The 22,664-nt window shown below is 40.5% G+C and overlaps 2 protein-coding genes across 2 annotated transcripts; one reads left to right on the top strand and one right to left on the bottom strand.

Annotated features, from left to right (window-relative positions):
* Positions 1-261: 261 nt before the first annotated feature.
* LOC112452431 (intraflagellar transport protein 172 homolog) lies at positions 262-11,093 on the top strand. Its single transcript, XM_025012630.1, has 11 exons — positions 262-299; positions 556-1,026; positions 1,672-2,280; positions 2,620-3,058; positions 3,762-4,475; positions 4,625-5,078; positions 5,352-5,458; positions 5,543-5,986; positions 6,061-6,384; positions 8,805-9,235; positions 9,699-11,093. The coding sequence occupies exons 1-11, from the start codon at positions 262-264 to the stop codon at positions 10,420-10,422; spliced, it is 4,755 nt and encodes a 1,584-aa protein (XP_024868398.1). The 3' UTR covers positions 10,423-11,093.
* Positions 11,094-14,704: 3,611 nt separating this feature from the next.
* On the bottom strand, positions 14,705-22,207 carry LOC112452428 (apical junction molecule-like). Its single transcript, XM_025012627.1, has 3 exons — positions 21,929-22,207; positions 21,365-21,540; positions 14,705-19,573 (listed from the first exon to the last, which is right to left on the bottom strand). Exons 1-3 carry the CDS (start codon positions 22,190-22,192, stop codon positions 17,221-17,223), a joined length of 2,793 nt encoding a protein of 930 aa, XP_024868395.1. The 5' UTR covers positions 22,193-22,207; the 3' UTR covers positions 14,705-17,220.
* Positions 22,208-22,664: the final 457 nt, after the last annotated feature.

The following is a 22,664-nucleotide window of genomic DNA, read 5'->3' as shown; positions in this document are numbered from 1 at the left end:
ATATAAAAATAGCAGATACAGTAAAGATTAATCCACCCCCACAAACTTTAAAAGAAAACGTACTAGAAAAAAATTCGTATAGATGATAGACCTTTAAATAAAATTATGAAAATAATAGAAAATAACACTCAATTTAATCGTGTTGATATATTATTTATTACTGGTTTACATTGGGTTAATCCAATTTTTACCCCGGATGTTCAGATTGTTGGAGGTTGTCAGGCTGGCAACCACTGGCATTGTATTTATTTTAAAATATTAATGTGGTTAAATAGAGATGTTCTTACTATAAAACGTTGGTATAAAGTGTTTGTATAAACCATTTTTTTATTACTCAAATATTTTTTGAAATATATCGAGAAAAATAAATAGCTGTTATACAATACGAGGAGTAATTTCACCCCTTAGAATCGTTTTTAGGCCGCAACTGAAAATTCCTAATTTATTTAATTCCCCTACATGTGTATAAATTTTTATCAAAAATCAGAATTTTCGGGTTTGCGAAGTTCCTTTGTTAGTATTTCCCTAACGTCAATGATTCTTCTCTATTCGCAGCGTCCGCGGCAATGGCTTTTTGTCGAGCCATGCTGACGGCAGCATTATTCGCTATTACATTGCCGAAGATGGTGGCGCGGAGCCATCGGGACGCGTGTGTGTCCACGGAGTGCCCGCTTACGCCTTGGCGTGGCCGCAGTCGCACATTCTGGCAGCAGGCTGCGACAAACGGCTAACCATGTACGACCCGTACGGCAAACCGGTTAAAACCTTTGACTTCAGCCGGGACTCTCAAGAGAGGGAGATCACTGTGGCCTGCTGTAGCCCGAGTGGCCAGAGCGTCGCCGTAGGCTCCTGGGACAAGGTGCGCATCTTCGATTGGACGCCACGAAGGAGTGTCTGGGAAGAAACTAACGTGCGTGACTTGCCCAATTTCTATACCGTCACGGCACTCTCCTGGAGACGAGACGGCTCGAAGCTGGTAATCGGCGGATTATGCGGCGGCGTCGAGCAGTTTGAGACTATTTTAAGGTGACTAAAACTTGAAACTATTAAACTCCTGACGTTTTAATACCCTTTGCATTTTGTGAAAGTTGACTTCTTGGTCGTTTTTTTTTGTCGTTGAGGATTGTCATAAAAACTGATATCACCTTGAATGTATAATTAATGCATAATCTTATTTTATGTTGTTTTGCAGAATAACTTTTCAGACAGCCAAGTCTATAATCAAAAGACAGATCTTATTGCCAAGTATCTACTACAGATTTTGTCGGCTACAGATTTGACGCTAGTTCTGATATATCACATGATATCGGCAAAACGCCAATAGAAATATAACAGAGTCTACTAACATAATCAGACAGCAGATTGGGGACAGAAATCGCACAGATCCTATAGGAATCACTCAGGCTTCTTGCTGCCAATTTGCTGTCTGATTATGTTAGCAGACTCTGCTGGCAGAACATATAAGCTGAATACGGATGCAGTTGACGTCAGTCTACTGACATGTCTGATCAAATCTGTTACCAATCTCTCGACATACTGCTGTCATTCTGTTCTTCATTAATAATTATTAATGAAGAACAGAGGACTGTTTAATTATCTATCGCCATATCAATCAAAATTGTTTTGGATGTATATCGCGATCTTTTTATATCAAACTTTCTTATTTTTCAGACGCACAGTGGTTCGCGGTAGTCACGAGGTCGCCTACGTGGGTCCTAGCCAAGTGGTGATTCGACCTCTGAGCGACTCCTCGCAGCGTCCCATCGTCATCAGATCGCAGACGGGTCTGGAGATCGAAGATGTGCGCGTCCTAGGGCGCAGAGACAACAACGTAGTGGCTCGAACGGCACACACGTTGTTGATCGGCGATATCGAGCTGGGTCTGATCAGCGAGATCCCGTGGGAAGACCGGTCCAGCGGCGAGAAGTTTTTCTTCGAGTATCCAGTCGTATGCCTGATCTTTTGCTCCGGTGAGCTGACGATCGTTGAGTACGGCCAGAACGAGGCACTTGGTTCCGTGCGAACGGAGGCGGTGAACCCGCACGTGGTCAGCGTGCGCGTGAACGAACGACCCTCGGCTGGTGGCGGCGATAATAAGAAACTGGCATACCTACTGGATCCAAGAACCGTTCGCGTGATCGATCTACTATCCGGCGCGACCATCAATATGATCGTCCATGACGCCCGCGTCGACTGGTTGGAACTGAGCGAGGCGGGTCATCGACTGTTGTCACGTGACAAGCGATGCCGCCTTTGGTTAAGCGATGACGAAGGTGAAAGGTAATTATGTGGAGTACCTGGTATTGATTTGATATAAAAGATCTTTCTTATCAATTAAAAGTTGAAAGCGAAATTACGAAATTATAGAAAGCAATCTCGATCTTGAAATGAGTGTTATTAATGAAAGTAATGACGAAAGAATCGTCGAGTACTAATAAAAATATCATCAAATGGTTAATTTATTTATTGGAATAACTACAGTAATTTTACCTCAAATAAAGTGCAATAAAAATATCGATTTTTATTTGCATCGTAACTTTTATTATTTTATATTAAAACGATATTGTATTAAAACCAGATTTTCTTATTCTAATCATTCTTTATTTTACGGCACTGCAGAGTCTTGTTAGTGACAGGGGTGTCCTTTGCATCCTGGGTGACTGGTAGCGACGTTGTCGTCGCTCAGACAGGTCAAACTCTAGCCGTTTGGTACAACGTAGACGCGCCAGAAGCGGTTACGCTGACGCCGATCAAGGGCGATGTGATTGATATTGTCCGAGAGAATGGTCGAACGTCTGTGATGGTGGAGGAGCACGGTACTAAGATGGCATATCTATTAGACGAAGGATTGATCGAATTCGGCACCGCGTTACATGACAATGATTTCGGCCGAGTTGTCCTGTTTCTGGAGAACATGAACGACGGTCCGCAAGTAGAAACCATGTGGGAGAACGTGGCCAGAAACGCGATGAACGAGAGGAAGCTCACGATAGCTGCCAGGTGCTACGCTGCGATGGGCGACGTGGCTTGCGCGAGATTTCTAAAGGAGACTGCCGAGGTTTTGCTTCCTCATAGAGAAAGCTTTGTTTTCGTTAAAAAAAAATTTTTTTTTGTTTTTCTGAATGTGTTCAGAATGTTCTAAAACGTCGAAAAATTGCAATTTTAAAAAATGTCTGTATGTATGTATATGTTTTTGTGTGTATGTGTGTGTGTATGTGCCAAATTTACCGAAATTTCTATAACTCCAGAATTAATCAACCAAATCTTAACGAATTATATATGAAATAGGGGTAGAAAAAACTGAAGAATATAATAGAAGTAATAAAAATTGCTAATAATCAAGGGGTTCTTTTTAATAAAATTTTGAATTTTTGCAGAAATGTTTGTTTATGCTTTAATTTCCGCAAATTTGGAATATCGATTTATTTTTAATTTTATTATATTTTTCAGTCTTTTCCACCCCTATTTCATATATAATTCTTTAAGATTTGGTTGATTAGACTCAGCTTTATACGCGATCAAAGGTCCCTAATTTTTAGAAAAATGTCTGTAATAGCTTTAACTTCTGTAAATTTTAAGATATCGGTCTATTTTTAATTTTGTTATATTCTTCAGTCTTCTCTCTATTTCTCTTATTTTATATAATTCTTTAAGGCCGGTATTCATAGTCGGGTCTTTTTCTCTTTTGTAATGAATATCTATGTTTCCTTTGAGACAACAATCATAATATATTTTTGTTTTCTTTTTTATCATATTTCAAGATTGGTGAAAAGTATGCCGAAGAGACAGGCAACGAACCACTAGCCAATCCGGACTGTTGGGCCCGGCTAGCTATACTGAATGGTGATTTAAAAACCGCTGAGGCAATTTATTTGGAGCAGAATGAGCTAGACAAGGCATTGGATATGTATCAACGCTATTGGCGCTGGGAGGATGCCCTAAACTTGGCCCAGAGTCGTAATTGGAGTGGTTTATCAGAATTGCGAGACCGTCACTTGGCTTGGCTATTGGACAGCGGTCAAGCGGCTCGCGCGGCCTCCATCATAGAGACTACGAATCCCAGGAGAGCTGTCAAACTTTATTTGGAAGCTCGTCGACCCGGACGAGCCGCCAGATTGATACTTGCCGACAACGAGTTGTTGGAGGACGAAAGAATTGTCGAGGAGGTTATTAGCGGCCTCAAGGCTTCCGACCTTACGGAACTCGCTGGAGAGCTACTGGAGAAGACTAGCGCCGGTTCTGAGGCGATCAAATGTTATGCGCAGGCCGGTGTCTTTGCGAGAGCTCTCGACCTGGCACGCAAAATCGATCCCACTTTGGTGGTCGAATTAGAAAGGGATTGGGGAAAACATCTGTCAGCCAGTGGTCACTATGATGCCGCTATCAATCACTTTATCGAGGCAGGAGAGACGGTACTAGCACTGAAAGCCGCTATTAATGCGCGACAGTGGAGAAAGGCTTTACAAATTATTCAGGTGAAGTAATATTCTTAATATCTATGCACGCTTTATATCTTATGGTATTTTTCCAGTTTCATACTATTTCCTCAATTTTTTGTCTAGTTTCATACTATTTCTTCAATAGACTTTTTTTACTATATTCTTTTTTCACATTTCCTTTTCAGGTAATTGAGGATGACGATCAGGAGATCCGTCAGCAATGTGAAAAGCTGGGTGAATACTTCTCGTCGATTGGCGAACGGAGCTTGGCGGAAAGTCTTTTTATTCGCGCCGAAAACGCCAAACGTGCTGTGGAGATTTACGTTCAGTCTGGTGACTGGATGCGTGCGCACCAAGTAGCCAAAGAATACATGAAAAGCAACGAGGCCAACGAGGTACTGGCAAAGCACGCCGAAAGTCTACAACAAACCGGCGAGCTTCGTCACGCCGAGTCTCTTTACGTCGCGATCGGCGACCATGACGCGGCAATTGCTATGTATCGCAAAGCAGGAAACCGAGGCGACATGATCAGATTGGTCGCACAGCACCGACCAGACCTACTTCAAACTACTCACATGCATCTGGCAAGAGAGCTAGATGCAGTCGGCAAGCCAAGAGAAGCCGAAGAACACTTCCTAGGTAGGTTCCAGGCTTAAACTAATCACATAAGTTTTAAACATAAGTTATTTAAAAAAATAATTCCTTTTTCCTTCAATAAATGAATTTGATTCTTGTAGACTTCGGCCGCGGTTACCCCGTACACGTAAAAATCACTGCGGTAGAACATCGACTTTATAGTTCTAATATTTTCCTGTCACTGTATAAGTATTCTTTCAGTACTGGACGCATAAAAAGATAAAATATTTACTTTACAATTTATTTAATTTGTGCGTAAATTGTGTTCTATCTTAGGTGCTGGTGATTGGCGTGGAGCGGTTACAGCTTATAGATCTGCGAACATGTGGGAGGATGCGCTGAGAGTTGCTAAAAAAGCTTCGGGAGAAAAAGCGGCACAGCAGGTTGAAATTTATGCAGCGTTGAAAAGCGTTGTTCTTTTCATTCCTCTTTTGTTAATACTGAGTTTGATCTTTCTTTCTTTTTAGGTTGCTTTAATGTGGGCCCGAACATTAGCCCCGGAATTAGGCGCGAGACTTCTTATGCGATTGGGTTACTTAGAACCTTGCCTGCAATTAGCATGCGAAGCCAGCTTGTTTGACTGGGCTTTGGAAATCGCCAAATACGGCACAATGGATCAGAAGAAAGAGGTTCACTATCGCTATGCAATGTCGTTAGAGGATGAGGGTCGTTTCGCCGAGGCCGAGAAAGAATTCGTACAGGCCGGCAAGACTATGGAGGCGGTACAGATGTACATCCACAGCCGCGACTGGGAGTCCGCCGAGGACGTGGCACGATCGCACAGCCAGGAAGCTGTGGCGCAGGTCTTGATCGCTCGAGCCGCTGAGGCCGCCGAGGGCCAGGATTACGCTACAGCAGAGGCTCTTCTCCTGAGGGCCCACAAGCCAGAAATGATAATAGAACATTATAAGGTTGGCCTTTCCTTCGGATTTCTGTGGATACTTCTATATCTTCTGTCTAATTGTATTAATTGTAAAAATTTCAGACAGCCGGAATGTGGTCCGAGGCATTGCGAGTGTGTCGAGAATATTTGCCCAGTCAGGAGGCGGCACTACGCAGAGAGTTAGGTCAAAGGAGTGCGGGACTGGACGGGGCAAATGCATTGGAGGAAGCTCGGAAGTGGCTTGATCTCGGAGAAGTACGATCTGCCCTGGACACCCTAATCTTGAATCCGCAGGCACCAAGATCATATCTCATTCGTGCAGCTGACATTCTTTTGCATCAGGCGGATCCCGAAACGGCGGCGGAAATCGGCGGTGACTTAGGTGCACGTTTATTTTCCGTTGGTGAACATGCGCTCGCCGCTCAGGTAATTTTTCCCTCTTATAAATAATGATCCAAAATGGAAAGATCATAGGACAATGAACGAGCGGAAAAGGATATTACGTATTATATATAAGGTGTGATCCACTAAACTTTTCAAACGCTTCAGAGTATCATTTTGTTTTTGTTTAACATTTGATAAATAACAAGGATGAAATGTTTTCAAGAGCTTTTGGAGCGCCAAGTGGATTGCACCCATAATTTGATTTATTATCATCTAGTCAAAAGAAGTTAAGGAGGTCAATGCTACAAAAAAATGCAGCCAACTTCATGAAATTTTAATATATTGTTCTGGAATGCAAAATAGAATTATGTGAATTTTTTGGGAATTTTTCATGTTTTGAAAAAAATCGATTCCAAAAATTATACTTTTTAGCATAGGTTCTTATGGGAAATGACATATTGCTCACCTTCAGAATGAGAAATAATGCAAGAAAAAATGCAAATGATAAGGAAAGAAAAATATGCATATGTAACTTAATAATTTACAAATAAATGAGTGAAAGAAAGAAAGGGGTAGGTTATCGCACATTTCGTAGAAAAATTAATTATTAAAGCGTATAAATTGCTTGATTTTTCGTTTGCTAGAAATGAACGCAAGCAAATAATGACAACAGCGTAAACGCGAGTATGGTAGATGAGGTTGTACGGCGGGGCATTTGAATAGAAGTTGCGATGTGTTTGATAATATAAAAGTTTTTGATAAATTGTGCATGTCATTAAAAGTTCTGTTATTTTCAGTCCTGATTTCCATACTTATTTTTTTTTACTCACAAACTTTCCTTTTCATCTGTATTGTTTATCAGTCATTTTTAAGGTTAACGCTTGACAGAAGCAGCAGCACGCACTGGACCCCCGCGTCCCACTACTGCCCCCGATGAAGCACCCGAACCTTCTTAACGGAACGTTTTGAATAAAAAAAATTAGAGTGTAGTAAATAAAAATTATAGTTACTACACTGTAATTTTTCTTATTTATTTTTTTATTTTTTTGTTATTTTAACTTTAATGTAGCGTTACTACACTTACTACACTCTAATTTTTTGTAAAACTCGATAATTAAGGGCCTATACGAGAAATCAATTGGGAAAAGGTAAATTTTATGTATTCTTTCCCCTTGAATCCAAAACTGTTGATAAAAGTTGAGAGTCGTTACTTATATTAAAAAGTTATTAAAAAAGAAAATATAATGAATAGTATGTAATTCTATGATACCATATACATATAGACAGTGGGTCCCGGCAACCTGCGGGGGACTCCAGCACCTCTAGAAAAACTAACCTAACCCAACCCAATTGTTGTGTGGATGGACCAAACATGTATGATCACACATACACATACACTTTTCCACCCACATAACAATTGGGTTGGGTTAGGTTATAGTTTTTTGGAGATGGAGCATCTCGCAGAGAGGGGGGGGGGCGGAACCCACTGCATCCACGCATACACTTTTCCATCCACACAACATTCTTTCGTTTCGTACAAAAACGTATCCAATGAGCATAATTTTATCAATATTGGAGGTGAGCAGTTGTATAAGTTTTTCTAAAAAATTATCTAATTTTTTAATAAGCAACTCCCAACTAAAACCTTCACAACATTACTCAATGCGATGACTTTGATAACATATTTCAAAATTATGAAAATTGGGAGTAGCTTTCTGATACTAAATACCGGATTTTTTATCATTTTCATAACGATATCTTAGAAAATATAAGCGACCACCAAATTTTATCAACCGTTTTGGATTCAGGGGGCAAAAATACATAAAATTTACCTCCTCAATTGATTTCTCGTACAGGTTCTAATTGTCGAGTTTTACCCTAATGTTTTTCATGAATTTTTTAATTTTACTTTTAACTTTGATGTGGCCCCTTGTTAGATTTATTGTAATTCGTTTTTAGTCCTCGCTTTTAATACACTATTATTTTATATTTTACTTCTTTTATTATTTTTTTATATTTTATTTTTTATATTTTATTTAGAACTAATTCAGTTTCATCGTTAGGTATTGTTATTTATTATATTATTGGTTCAAATATGCTTTAAGTAAAGATTAATATCAAGCTGCACTTTACTTAATACGTCCATTACTTACTGGATTAAGAAAAGGCGGAATTACGATGAACTTAACGTAACGGAACGCGACGGGACGCGAAGTAATGTGAAACCTAAATACATTGTTTTTTAGTACTTTACGTCACGTTACGTAAAGTCGATCGTAATCAGCCGCATATAAAAACAATGTGTTTATAGGTTTCACGTTACTTCGCGTCCCGTCGCGTTCCGTTACGTTAAGTTCATCGTAATTCCGCCTATATCTGGATGAAGATTTAACGTAAAACGACAAAGCCAAAATGCTAAAAAATTGAATGCTTCAAATTCATGATGTCTCCTATCGCTGCAGGTGTTTCTTCAAGCGGATCGGTTGAAAGATGCGGTGAGTTCGCTAGTGGCGGTTGGCGAGTGGGATCGCGCACGACGAATCGTCCGTGAGCTTGCTCCCGATCTTGAGCCATATCTAGAAGAGAAATATCGAGACGCCATGACAAACGAAGGTGAAATGGAACGGCTGGCGGAAGTGGACGGTAACGCTGCCCTCGAGGTGATGGCGCGCAAAGGTCAGTGGAGTCAAGTTTTCGACGCCGCGAGTTCGCAAAGTCTGGAGGTACTGCAGAGATTTGTGGCACAGCGTGCCGCACAATTGCTGAAGAACGATGCCGCGCTGCAAGCATTGCAACTTTACGCTCAGTACGGCGCACCCGCAATCTCGCAGAACTTTAATCTGTATTTGCAATTGGCAGAGAGCATCCTGAATGCAACGCAGCAGGAGTACAGGTATTATACATATATTTAGGGCTGATGAGGGGATTTATCGAAAATATAGCGTGTCATTTATTCCTATTTATCAATCTCCATTATTCAAATGTCCGTCATTAGTTGGAAATGTTTTGATACAAAATGTCTTTTTACAAACTAATCTTTTATTAAAATTGAAATATCCCCACAGGTAGAACAGCAAGTCACAATAAAGTCAAAATAATGTCAAAATGACAACAAAATGACGATTTTTTGTCATTTTACTATCATTTTACCATCATTTTGACGTCTTTTGACTTATTTATTGACTTTCTGTTCTACCTGGATCCCTTCTGTATTTACTCCCAAAACTGAGAAGACCTTTATTTTCTTCATTTTTTATATTTAACCTGATATTAGGAGAGATTGATATTGCTCGTTCGTCTCACGCTTTTATCTTTTGCATCTCTTCATTTATTATTCGCGACATAACTAATTCCAGATATCTAGCCCAACTCCGTGACGTTTTACACGGTCTCTACCGCTCATCGTCTTCTCGTGAGAGATTTGAACGTCTTCTGGAGGCCGCACATCTTTCTGCGGTGAAGCACGGCTGCCGTCCGTTTCCGGCGCTTTCTGGCGTTGTGGTTAAGGCATCGGTTAGTCTTCTGCGACACACTGACATCCTTCACGCCGACAGATACTACTATGAAGCCGGTATTGCAGCTCGTACCGCCGGTCTTCTGAGCGAAGCCTTCGTTTTTCTTAATCATTTTCTCGATCTGGAAGAGTGTATCGAAGAGGAAGGCGACGGCAATGTCTTAGATGTGGACGATCTACGTGTCACCGACTTTCCGCTGGAAGTTCCACTTCCAGAAAAACTTGGCGTCGCGACGGATCAACGTGAGGAGGCAAGAGAATGGGTGCTGGCTGTGTCTATGGACCAAAAGATCGAACAAGGTCTACCGGTCGACCAAAGAGGCGTATATGTAGGTTCTCTGACGTCGCCGACAAACTCTAGCGCGCCTGTTCAGCAATGCGTGATTACGGGATATCCAGTGCGAGGCCCAGTTGTCAGATTTGAGGAAACCAACCGCGTAGCTGATCGCAACGACTGGACCAAGTTGATCAATACGGCCCGACAGGCACCCCCGGATTCGCCGCTAAATGACATTTTAGTATTTCTTCAAGATTGGTGCGGCACGGCACCTAAGTACTCGTTTTAAACGAAAAATATAATAATAAGTGTATGTATTGTACTGATATGCGCCTACACTCTTAATTAGCGGTATGTAATAACGTTATTGACAAAATATACCTCGTTTCATTTAGTCAAGACCAGAATTATCTTCAGAAAGAGGTTTATATCGCTTCATTGAAATTTAATTATTTCTACATTTATTTATCACTTTTTACTTGATTATAAATGACTTCGAAAAGAAAAATATTCTACTGAAACAGTGTCAATTTATCTGCCACTAATCTTTCTTTCAGGCAGATATAAAGCGCTCGTCCTGCAGGGTGGTTCATGAAGGGATTTCAGAGGATGGGCAACCGCAGATGATAATTAACCGCTTGGCAAATATGCTCGGCTTTGGCGCATTCCATAAGCCAAAAAGCTGTTTGTGGAATTTGGCGGTCCAAAGTAACGCAAATACACGCACACGTGCGCGCTTATACACACGCGCGCGCGCGTCATATTGATTCGAAATCGTAAACGGGCTTAATATACGCTGCAGGAGACGCGCGTTGCCTTGCCATATTGCTTGATGTTTAATGTCCGGCAGCGACAGTCGCAGCAAGAGCACATTATTTGCATTACCTACGTTATTTAAAATAATTTTTGTTTTATTAATAAAAAAATTACAAGAAAAAAATGTTAAGCAAATTAACATGAAGCAATATTAATTATATTATTATATAAAAGTTTTAATGAAAACTAATAAAATATTTTACCTATACGCGAAAACCTTTCTTTACTATTGTTCTTGGTAAAACTCCACAATTAGGGCCTATACGAGAAATCAATTGAGAGGAGGTAAATTTTATGTATTCTTGCCCCCTGAATCCGCGAAACTGTTAATAGAATTTGGGTATTTTCTAAGATACCGTCATAAAAATGAGAAAAAATGCGGTAAATATTTAGTATTAGGAAGCCACTCCCAGTTTCCACAATTTTGGAATATGTTGTCAAGGTCATGACCCTGAGTAACTTTTCCTTATAACTTAATCGGCGGTTCATTGCTTATTTAAAAATTATGAACAAAAATGGTTTGAGAAATATAGCCAGTTTCTAATCAGTGTTAAGGGAAGTAATTTACTGATATGTGTGTACAAGACAGTACATATGTAGGCGGGGTAGGGGTTATTGTCCCTTATTTTTGCTCCCCGGTGTACATACATACATTAGAGATGCGTAACTATTCGAATTCGAATTTCTATTATTTGAATATGCGAACTATTCGAAAATTTCAAATCTAGATGGTTCGAATTTATATTGTCAAATTTATAAAATTATATTTCCCGTTAACAAGCGAAAAAACGGTCATGTTAATAGATACATTCATTGAGTATATTCAATATTATAATCGCTCACTGAGCGGCTAAATAGCATGTAAAAAGTTTATTTCTAATTTTTGACATGTTCTGTGACCCTATCAAATTGTAAGTAAAAGTTTGAATATGGGTAAAAAATAGTAAGAGCTATGAGTATTGATACACTCAGAGAAAAAAATTGTTGCTGTAACTATATAAATGTGAACAAATAGCACATCAACTTTTTTTATGGATTATAGAATATATAAATCATAATACTATAGTGAATTGAAATATATAAATATTGTCAGATTTATTAAATAACATGATTAATGCAATTAGATTTTATAACGTTATAGTTGTTGTTCTTTGACATTATTGCCTACACTATATTTTTATGGTCATTATTGTGAAGACATTTAGTTGCTTGAAATATAATGTTAAGGTATTACGAACAGTTGAATCTCACATGCTGGCAAGTGAGATTCAGCACGCAAAAAGAACGTGCATTTAACTGAGTTATGACGTTAAAAGTGAGAATTATCTGAGTTTTTATGTAAATGGAAAGCAAATATTATAAGATTTATAAGAACTAATAAATAATAGTTGCACGAAATCTTATAATAATGGAAAGTGTTACTATCGGCGTAGCCCAACAACGTTCACAACAACGTCACTCGGCAGCGCATGGCGAGAAGAGCTTTTTCGCATTTAAAATACATCCAGCCGCGTATATAAAAGCAGACCTCCCTGCAAAGCAAAAGGCAAATTTGGTTTCAAAACCTCGTTATAGAATTTACATGTCAGAAATAAAGATATTCTCTAAATAAGAATATTCTTTTTTCTGTATATAGACAGTTAGGGAACGCCCGAAGACCAATAGTTACCAATAGTTTTGAGAGGTAAATTTCAACTGTTCGTAATACCTTAACATTATATTTCAAGCAACTAAATGTCTTCACAATAATGACCATAAAAATATAGTGTAGACAATAATGTCATAGAACAACAACTAACGTTATAAATCTAATTGCATTAATCATGTTATTCAATAAGTCTGACAATATTTATATATTTTAATTCACTATAGTATTATGATTTTTATAATCCATAAAAAAATTTGTTCACATTTATATAGTTACAGCAACAATTTTTTTTTCTGAGTGCATCCGCGTAAGATTTTGGTATCTGTATAGTGGTCAGCAAAGAGTGTCATTTATTTTTCGTCCTTAAAACTTAAAACAAGGTCAAATTATCAATGCTGATAAATACTGTCGAGAAGTTGATATTAGGGAGTTTTTGCAATACCGTCTTTCGTATCTGAATTGTTCAGATACAGAGTGAATGTATCTGAACAATTCAGATAACGTTTACCGTATCTGAAAGACAGTATTACAAAAACTCCCTATTTATATATACAAAAAACTTACGGCATTCAGCAACCAACATTGCTTAACAGATACAGGGTGTTACTGCTTCACGCGATAATGCTCGACCACACATTGCAAAACCTGTAAAACAATTAGCAAAATTGAAGTGTGAAATTCTCTCATATCCTCCTTATTTTTCTGACCTGATCTGTCGCTCACAGATTATCATTTTTTCAAGGATCTGAACGGCTTTTTGAAGAAAAAATTATTTGAAAGAGATGGTGATGTAAAAAACTGCTTTCAGAGAATTCATTGATTTTCGTTCTCTAGAAGGGCATTGAAGACGCGATACAAATCGCGTTGGAAAAAGTGCATTGAAGTAGATTGAGACTATTTTGACTAAGAAAGTATATATAATGTATTAAGTTTGTATTAAGTTTGATTACACGAAAAATATAAACGTTTCAAATAAAAAATAAAAAATAGCCGTACTTGGAAATTAAATAAATGTAACTTGAATATTCTTATACAAGCAAATTTCCTTTAATGTAACTTGGGTCTTCTATCTTATAAGGCGAGAGCAAAGAAAATCTGTTTGAACAAAGTTAGATAATATAAAAACCGATAAATGTATGTATATACAACAAATCTTGCCGTTACGCTAATTCCCGCGTGGCCGACACCTTCGATTTTTCGATAATTACCGCATAATGGCGTCTATATATGTATACAACTTTCAGACGCTTTAAGCAGTCTGAAAAGGCGCCGGGGGGAGGGGGGGGGGGAGAAAAAAGAAAGAGAGCAATGAAAAAACGCAGCGCCTGGTCTAAACCGACCCGATCCTCGCCTTCCTCCGGGAACTCATGAAAGCGTTCGTTGATCGCCACCCTTAAACGCTCCGCGATTAATTTAAATAAATGCGCCACCATTATGAGCGGAGAACACTTACCTCTGTAAGGGATGGTGGATATTCAAATGCGGACCTCTCCGCTGAAAAGTCGTCAAGGACTAATCTTCTGACGGATCGCGGGATTTCCTCCTAAAATATTCCTACGAAGAATTATGGGGGTGACTTAATTCTGGGATTACGTGCCGGAGTCTTGCCGATAGAATAGAAGTTACCAGAGTGATGTGGAAAATATCAAATGGTTTAAAATCGTTTCGGTGTTGTCTGCAGCACTTGATTTTATCTACGAAATCAAATAAAAGTCCGAAAAGTAATGATTACACGAAATTATAGTCACATTAATAATTTATCATATATATACACAGGGTAAGTTATTTTAATCGACGCAGGTAAATACCTCGAAAAATATAAAAGATACGGAAAAATGTTTCAGATAAAGTTATATAGTCTAAAGGGAGATACATGATTCCGATGAGTTATTATGGCATAGATGTCATTGTTTTCAATAAATTTTAAAAGCTAATTTCTTAAATAAAACTTTAATTTTTTTTCTTGAGATAGAAGTTGTATAGATCTCGTTTTCAAAATAATATAATAAAAAGCTCATACTGACCTGTCGCTGCAACACCCGAGTTCAAAGTGGAAAGAATATACAGGCATAAAAGAGAGGAAGAAGGGAACGAGAAAAAACAAACGTACGTTAAAAAACTGATGTATATAATAACAATAATATATATAATATATATAACGTATATGCGTATGTATACATGATTCTTATTACAACAGCTTTATTTTAGTCTAGCCTAACCCAAACCGCCGAAATCAAATTCGAGCGCGCGATTGCTTATATATATATATATATATAACGTGTATAATTATAATATATTATTCATAATATATTAACATCTGTCGCTTTTTTGCGTTTTCTTCGAATTCTTAACTACTTTAAATTACAAAAAGTGGTTACCTTAAAACCCATCTCCATTCCAAACTGGACGTCTTTTTTTCGTTTCGCGCCTAAATTACACACTGGAATATATTATTTTAACATACTCTTAATCTATATATATGTACTTTAAAATGCATATTGAAAAACGTTTAAAAACGCGGGTTTAAAAATGACGTGTTGCACACAAAAAATCTAAATATATCAAATTCTCGGACATTAACCCTTTCAGTACCAAATATTAAGTGTATATTAAGTAGAATATTAAATATAATACATTGATAGAGCAGTAAATGTAGAAGTTTCAATGATTTCTCTTCACTTATTTCTAACTCGTTGTACGAGTTATCGGAAGAGCTCTACTTGCTGCTATATTAAAAGACTTGAGAATAAGAATAAAGCAAGTCCGTAATTCATATATAGGTCTATTTCAAGTTTGATTTTATGTGGAACTATATGAACGGACTCGATCCACTTTTACTGCGTGAGTTTTTCATTCGACACTTATAGAATCGTGTTAACATGTATAGTTAACAGTGGAAAAACTCGTTTCGTAGTTAACTTAGCTGTCTCCTTTATTTTACCGTAGAACCGCACTTGCGGTGCTGATTTTTTATTTAATAGTATAAAACTAACATTGTTATAGTGCTAATCCTTCGTTTGGCGCTGTAGAACCGTGCCGCAACGCTTTATTTAACGTCGGAAACCTGCAAGCTGCCTCCATATGTCGTTCCACTTCCACATGCGGTGGTTCCTAAATGGGTGTTATACTCGAGAGAAATTGTAAAAAAAGTGCAGATGCAATATACCATATATGGCATACGGATACGGAAAGGGTTAGCGCCGTATTTTCACTTTGAGAGGGATTCATGGACAGATATAATCGCGTGGCAGTCGATTCTCGTCTCGCGTGGAGAGCTGCGCGACGAAGGAACTTGTTCAACGAGAGAGACACACCCGTTTCCGCATTATGGGATCGCTACTGGATCGCAAGAGACGCGTGATCTAGGAAAAAAGCTTGTCTCATGAGAGCGCTGGTGCCGAGCGGTCGTTAGTCTTCGTCTTTCGCAGCTTCACAGTCGCGAATATGTTAGTCCTGAAAGGCGTTAATTACAGTTAATCAGGGCTCGGAATGCACATTCGTAATTGTTGGACGATCACGAATACGATCACGAACTGGATTTTTCGACGAGCGTCTAAGAAATTTTGTAATGAGTAACTTTCTTCCTCTAGAGTGTACGCATTAAAGACTTTTTATTACCCCGTTTATTTTGGAATATTATTTGATGTCTTTTATAGAACAAGCAAATTCAATTGAAATCGATTAATCTGATAACAACCAGGTCATCTGAAATTCGTAAGTCCACAAATATTTATAAATAAATTATATCTGAGAAATGTCGATTAAAATTAATCCGGCCGCCGTCTTTCAGTTTGTTCTTCGACGGTTATACAAATAATATTTAATCAAAAGCTTTCTTGAATTCTGAATATATATCCAGAAAATACGTGCAACATTAAATCAATACAATTAAAGCGACTGATAAAACTAAAAAGTGGCAAAAGTTTGAAACAGTTGCGAATAATCTAGCAAATAACTTGTACTATGCCAGCGATAACCGAAGGAAGCTAACGCGTGCAGCAGTGATGAACAACAACACGAGCCACGATGGCGATGTATCATCCAGCAAAGTCGCTCGCTCTGTTTCGAAGAGAAAAGTCGCCTAGAAGTCGTCGCAAAAGTGTATCGAACGCCTTCTTCGACGATGCTGCAAGCTCCTACAACATCAACAGCCAATCATTGAAGACAACACAAAGCACTAGGAAGGGATTAGCCAATGTAAACGTCACAATAGGATGTTGAATCGATCATTCGAGAGTTTGCTCATGGGCAGGTGGCAAGATAACTGGCAGAACTTGGGAGAATTGAGGTGAAACTAATAACGAAAATGGTAACAATTGTTCGTTCGCTGATTCAGGTTTGAATCAGTTAGCTCTCGCTCGCATTTTATGGGTACATCTAAACTAACGAAAAATTAAAATAAAATTGTATGCAGTGGGAGCCTCCTCTTCCTCGTCGTTTTTCACATGGCAATATGAGGCTAATTGGTTTTTCTTCTTGATTATATCCAATCTTCCTTTTTTTGTCTTTGCTACATTGTGTTCAATGTCTTCATCTCTTAAAAGATACATCGACTCCTCGTCATTTTTTTAAGCTCAATATATATATTCAGCTTCAGCATTTTCTTCATAACTGTCGTTTCACTTACTGCTGCTTCTGCTTCTTCTTTTTCTTATTGACGGATGCGTCCATGCCCCAGAGATCGTACCAGGGCCCGCAGTTATTTCTATCTCGGTCGGACTCTCTTCTCAGCTTGGTCCTTGGTAGCAACGTCTTTTCCAGTATGCTCTGGTCCTTCACGACGATACAACTGTATGTAGACTCCTCATCGGAGGCCTCAGTCTCGCTGAAATTCAACGTCGCGTCTTCCTCGTCGTAGTTTCTCCTACCGCGCGTCATTCCTTGCCGCTTGTTCTCGTTGTTCTCCTTCAGCTCAGCTACAATCATGTTCCGCTTCGCCTCAAGGCTACGCCTTCGTTCCTTCTCGATAATTGCCTTTCGCGATACGTTTCCGACAAAATACGTAAGCTCCTTTTGCTGCTGCTGCTGCATCCTATATTCTGATCTTTCCGTGATCTTGGACCGTTCCGCTGGTGTTGGGAAGTCCTCGAAGTAATCCGTCTTGTCAGGCACATGGCTTCTCTCGGCCGGCTTGGGTTCCTCATGCCGGTGCTCGTTCGTGATGGTGCCCTCGCTGTTACCCAGGCTTGAATTTGGGCTACCGCCCTCGGAGTTTCTCTGCCGCTCCTCGTTCTCCGCCGTCTTGTCCTCCTTCCGGATCATCTTCGGGATGTCCACGAGCGAGCGATGTTGCCAGAGCGCCATACCCTCCAGCACCTCCGAGTCGCGGCGGAATTTCCAAAAGGACTTGGTCCGTTTCACGAGCTTCGGGCTCTTCGACTCATCGTAGGCTCTTCCGGTTTGCGAGAGATGGCTCATAGCGGTCGCCTGTCGCGGCGATACAGGTTTCCGCTCAACTTTCAGCGTATTATTATTGGTGTCGCCGTTACTTCGTTCATTGATCCTCGGTACGGCGTTTCGTTTCTGAAGACCCGGACCGTATAGGCCCGAGTGGTAACCGTGTCTTTCGATCGCCTTTGTCCTCTCCAACTTTGTCTCGAAATTTGATTCGTAACCGCGATCCCTCTCGAGCGAGCCTACTCCGTATCGGCCGGTCTCTCCGTAAATCGCCTCCTCCTTATCGGAGTATCTACGCTCTCGATAAGGCCCCATCGAGGGCCGTTCCGGAGCCTCTTGCGACGGTGGCCGTGGTCGCTCGAATCGTCGGCTGGACAGTCGCTCGACCGTCTTGTTGCGGTTCTTCTCGAACGTTCGTTCGTAACCCATTACTTCCTTCCGCTGTTCCATATACGCGCGCTCTTGCTCGTTTCTGGAGCGAGCGTGGGCTCGCTCGTACGATTGCGTGTTCTCGCGTGGCCGCTGGAAACCCTGTTTGTCTTCTCTCGGGAGATCGAATACTTGCTTATCCTCCCTCGAGCGTTCAAAGCCTTGTTTGTCCTCCCTTGTGCGCTCCAAGTTTTGCTTCTCCTCCCTCGAGCGCTCAAAGCTCTGTTTGTCCTCTCTCGTGCGCTCGAAGTTCGGCTTGTCCTCGCGGGAACCCCGCTCGAATGAGTGCTTATCGTCCCGCACGCGCTTGTCATCTCGTAAGCGCGCCTTGTCGTCGCGACGAGCCTGCTCCAAGTTTCTCTGGCCGCCGTCTCGACCGCGCTCCAGACTTTTGTATTCCATAGCGGGTCTCTCGCGACGATCGCGCGAAAGAGCCGTCTCGCGCGTTTCTCTCTCGAGGCTCTTGTACTCTGTCGTGGATCTCTCGCGGCGCTCGAGGAACTTGGGTGGGCTATGCTCGCGCGCATACTTCTGCGCGGTCTGCTCGAGCTTCTGCGCTATATGTTCTACCTTGCGGCCCGGCTCCGGTATGGTGATGGTGCTCTCGTCGTCGGAGTCTGACGACGAGCTCGTGGACTTGGCGTATTTCTCCGCTTCAAAAGTGCCTCTTCGCTCCTGTTGAGTTTCTTGATTATCTGTGTAGAACTTGTTGTTGCTATGGTACTCACCGCCAAATTCCTCCTCGTCCTCGAGCTCGTCTTCCTCAGTTTCCGCTTGCGTCCGCTTGTCGACGCGTCGCTGATCACCACGACGAGTAGCGGCGGGGATACTTCGCTCGTCCATCATCTTGGTGCGCTGATTCGGGCTGGGACGTTCATTCGGTGCTTGCGCAGTTTTCTTGTTCTTCCTTTTCTTCATATCGCCGTTCTCCAACGTAAAATCGCCATTCTCCATTTCGAAGTACTTCTTCGAGTCTTCGCCTACCTGGTTGGCCTTAGACTCCGCCCAGAGATCCATCGCTGTGCGATACAGCTGCCAAGACTTCTCATCGCGTGGGATCGTTTTCCAGGAGTCATTCTCCCACTCCTTCGACTGCTTCTCGTCCTTCGGGGAAGAACGATCTCCTCCGGTTCGCGGCTTCCGGCGCCGTCTGCGTGCGCGGCGCGGTTAATAAAAAAGAGAAAAAGAAATGCGGAAGAAAGGGATTAGAAAGGGGGAGGCTGTTGGAGATGCGGAGGACCACCACCACGGCGGTTTATTTCCAGCGACCACGATAGCGCATGCGGTATCTACAAGAAGGAGAGACAATTTCGAAGAAACAGAGATTACTAATTTTCCGAGTGGAAGATGAGCGGCTGAAGAAAAGTTCAGTCCAGAAAAAATAAAAATAATTTGTTTATAGTTGCTTTCGTTGTAAACAAGTTATTAAAGGTAGATATTAAAGTAAATTGAATCGCAGGGTAATTAAAAATTTTTTCTTTTTAAATGAAAAATGAGCAAAGTACACGTATAGCGAAGTCGTAGATGATGGAAAATATGACATAGGAAGATGAATTATTTGGTATCCATGCAACATGCAACATTGAAACAAATAAAGATTATACAATAAATATATAACAACAGTCATAATAAAGTCAAACGTATACGAAAAGCTCATTTATTTAAATAGCGAAAAAGAAAGAAGTAAAAAAGGCGATTATATATGTATGCATATTTACGATATTTAAATTCAACTTGAGAAATGTCAAAAGATCTATTATATATCGATTATATTCTATAACCAATATTAATGTTAATCTGCTATCGTAAATTTTACAAAACTTCTAATAACAGATCTTTTAAAGATAATCACATTGACAGCCGCACAAGCCGAGTAAATATCTAAACACATTTTGACTTGGATTTTAAATAATGTCATATCGCACAATCAGTCATGCGCGCAGCAATCAGCAAGCAAGGAAAGTAAATTCTATTCAAGACCGGTATTGAAGAATTGTGACAATTCGATTTCGCTTTATTCGAAATTAATCACAGTTTTTTCAATGCCGGAGATGTGTGTGAATGTAAAACGCGCGTGTGGCTACAGCATCCGCCACCGTCGAATTTTTATTTCTCACAATAGCGTCGCAAACCAATCCAATTGAGTGCCGAGGGTGGAGACGGTGAAAGCGGGGTGAAAATCGCACTAATTACAGGGAGGCAGTAGATAGCGCAACAGCGGAGCTACAATGATACAAAGCTTCAATCACGCTGAATAGGACAAAGCGGGGGTTGCGCTTATCGGCTAGTTATCAGGGCGCGATGTTCGGAGAGTGAAGGTATCAAAGGGCCTAAAGTACCAAGTAATAAGTGATTTGCCTGGTATCGGACGTCTGTGGATGAATAATGGCAGTCTACGCGTAACTGATGTAAACCAAGGGTCGAAACCGGCTCAATTATGCTGAGGTCAATATCCGATGTTACACGGACTTGCTAGGAGATCAATTACTATGTGTATGTTGTCAAAAGTAAATGAAGAGATTATTTTCGCGTCCATGTTCCACCAGATGTGAATTCAGCGAAATTTTTTCGGTTTGATCATGTAGACCCCGTGTCAGCTACGTAAACTCTCTTTGGCTAAAACGATTCGAGCCACAAGTTACGAAAAGAAAAGACTCTGTCTTTATTAAATATATGGATTACTTAAATTTACGATTTATTTGCCCGCAATCTCCATATTACCGTGAGTGATACCACGATCGATTTATTGGTCCAACATTGTTTTCAACACAGGATTAATAGAATTGCGTCTTTTTTCTCATGCACGTAAGTAATATAAGCTCGTTTTCTCTTTACATAAATTACGTAGCTTGCAGTTTATATGAAGTACATTGGGGAGTCTAACTAATGTTACGCGAAGAGCAGGGATGACTTTGCAGCCTGGGGTAGATTTTGGACTTACCTCAACGCCTCGTCGTCGCTGTAATCGACATCGGGCTGTACTGGGGGCTCGTTGGAGAAGCCGCTGTCGTTGCTGCTGTGAAGGGACGTCATCGCCGGAGGTGGTACCGGGGGCATGGGTGGCTGCACCCTTCGCCCTCCGGCCAGCACCGCGGGCAACGTGCCCGATGGACGGATCTGAAAGGCAGACGAAACGATTCTCTTTGCGTCTCACCTAATCCGATAATCACTCCGCATCCTAATCAATCTTGGGGCTGCGACGTGTACACGTGAGCGCGTTCTACAGTAAAGTTTACCTCAAGTCCAGTTCAGGTAAACCCTGGACTGACGCTCTGAGAAAACAATATCGGCAAAAGACGTCGGGACGGCTAAAAGGAACTGCCGAAATGTTATTAATCTTTCACGATGTATTTCTACATGCGACAACAACATTGAAGCATTGGGAAAGATTTTATGTGACAGACGCGAACAACGTTGCAATTCGATAGCAGATTGATACACGAATTGCATAAAAAACCGATCAATAATCGAAAACGTTCGCCAATACGTCGATTTATTGTCTCACCGATTTCGATTGACGCGCGGTCGGAGTCGCTAAGATGCTTGCAGTATTGGTCGGCGTTCCGGCAATGCTGCTGCTGTTGTTATTGTTGCTAGCATTAGTGCTATTGTTGGCGGAGCTGCTACCGGCGCCGATGGTCCCACCAGATGGTTCATCGATACTGCCCGGCGTGACCGGCGGTCGAGAGGGCGGCGGCTTGCACGGAGGTATGGCTTGTGGCTCCGGAGTCCTACCGTTGCTCGCTCCGTGACTCGGCGATCTTCGCATAATTAGATAGCGCGATGTATGTACCGTGGAAATTAATCCAAAAGATTTTCAAAAATCGGTCGAATAAGTGATAAGCTTAAATTAGCGGTACAAAACGCAATATCTCAAAGTTATCTGTCTCATTCTAATTAAAAAAACTAAATTATTTTAGTAAATTTTTCAAAGATAATATTTAGTGATGGGATTAAATATCTTACAAGTAGATTTGAATCTATATGGGTAGTTTCGATGCTATGATTAGTTTGAAGAATAAAAGCAATACTTTCAAGTAGACCCAAACCTGGACGAAATGACTTTGAATCCTACATGTATTTTGAAAAACAACAGTTGGATTTGATTTTTCGGATTTTTAAGTACATATTAAACTTCTCTCATCTCTGATAATATCATAGGGTAACTCTGGTTTTTACGCCGCAAATGTCAGAAAAAATAGAAAGAATGAAGGTACTTGGTCGCAATTATTCTGCCTTTA

This window comes from Temnothorax curvispinosus, unplaced genomic scaffold (genome assembly GCF_003070985.1).
Source record: "Temnothorax curvispinosus isolate PA1 unplaced genomic scaffold, ASM307098v1 QBEX01003397.1, whole genome shotgun sequence".
Lineage (NCBI taxonomy): Eukaryota > Metazoa > Arthropoda > Insecta > Hymenoptera > Formicidae > Temnothorax > Temnothorax curvispinosus.
Note: the sequence above shows the minus strand (reverse complement) of the source record. Positions and strands in the feature narration are given on the sequence as shown.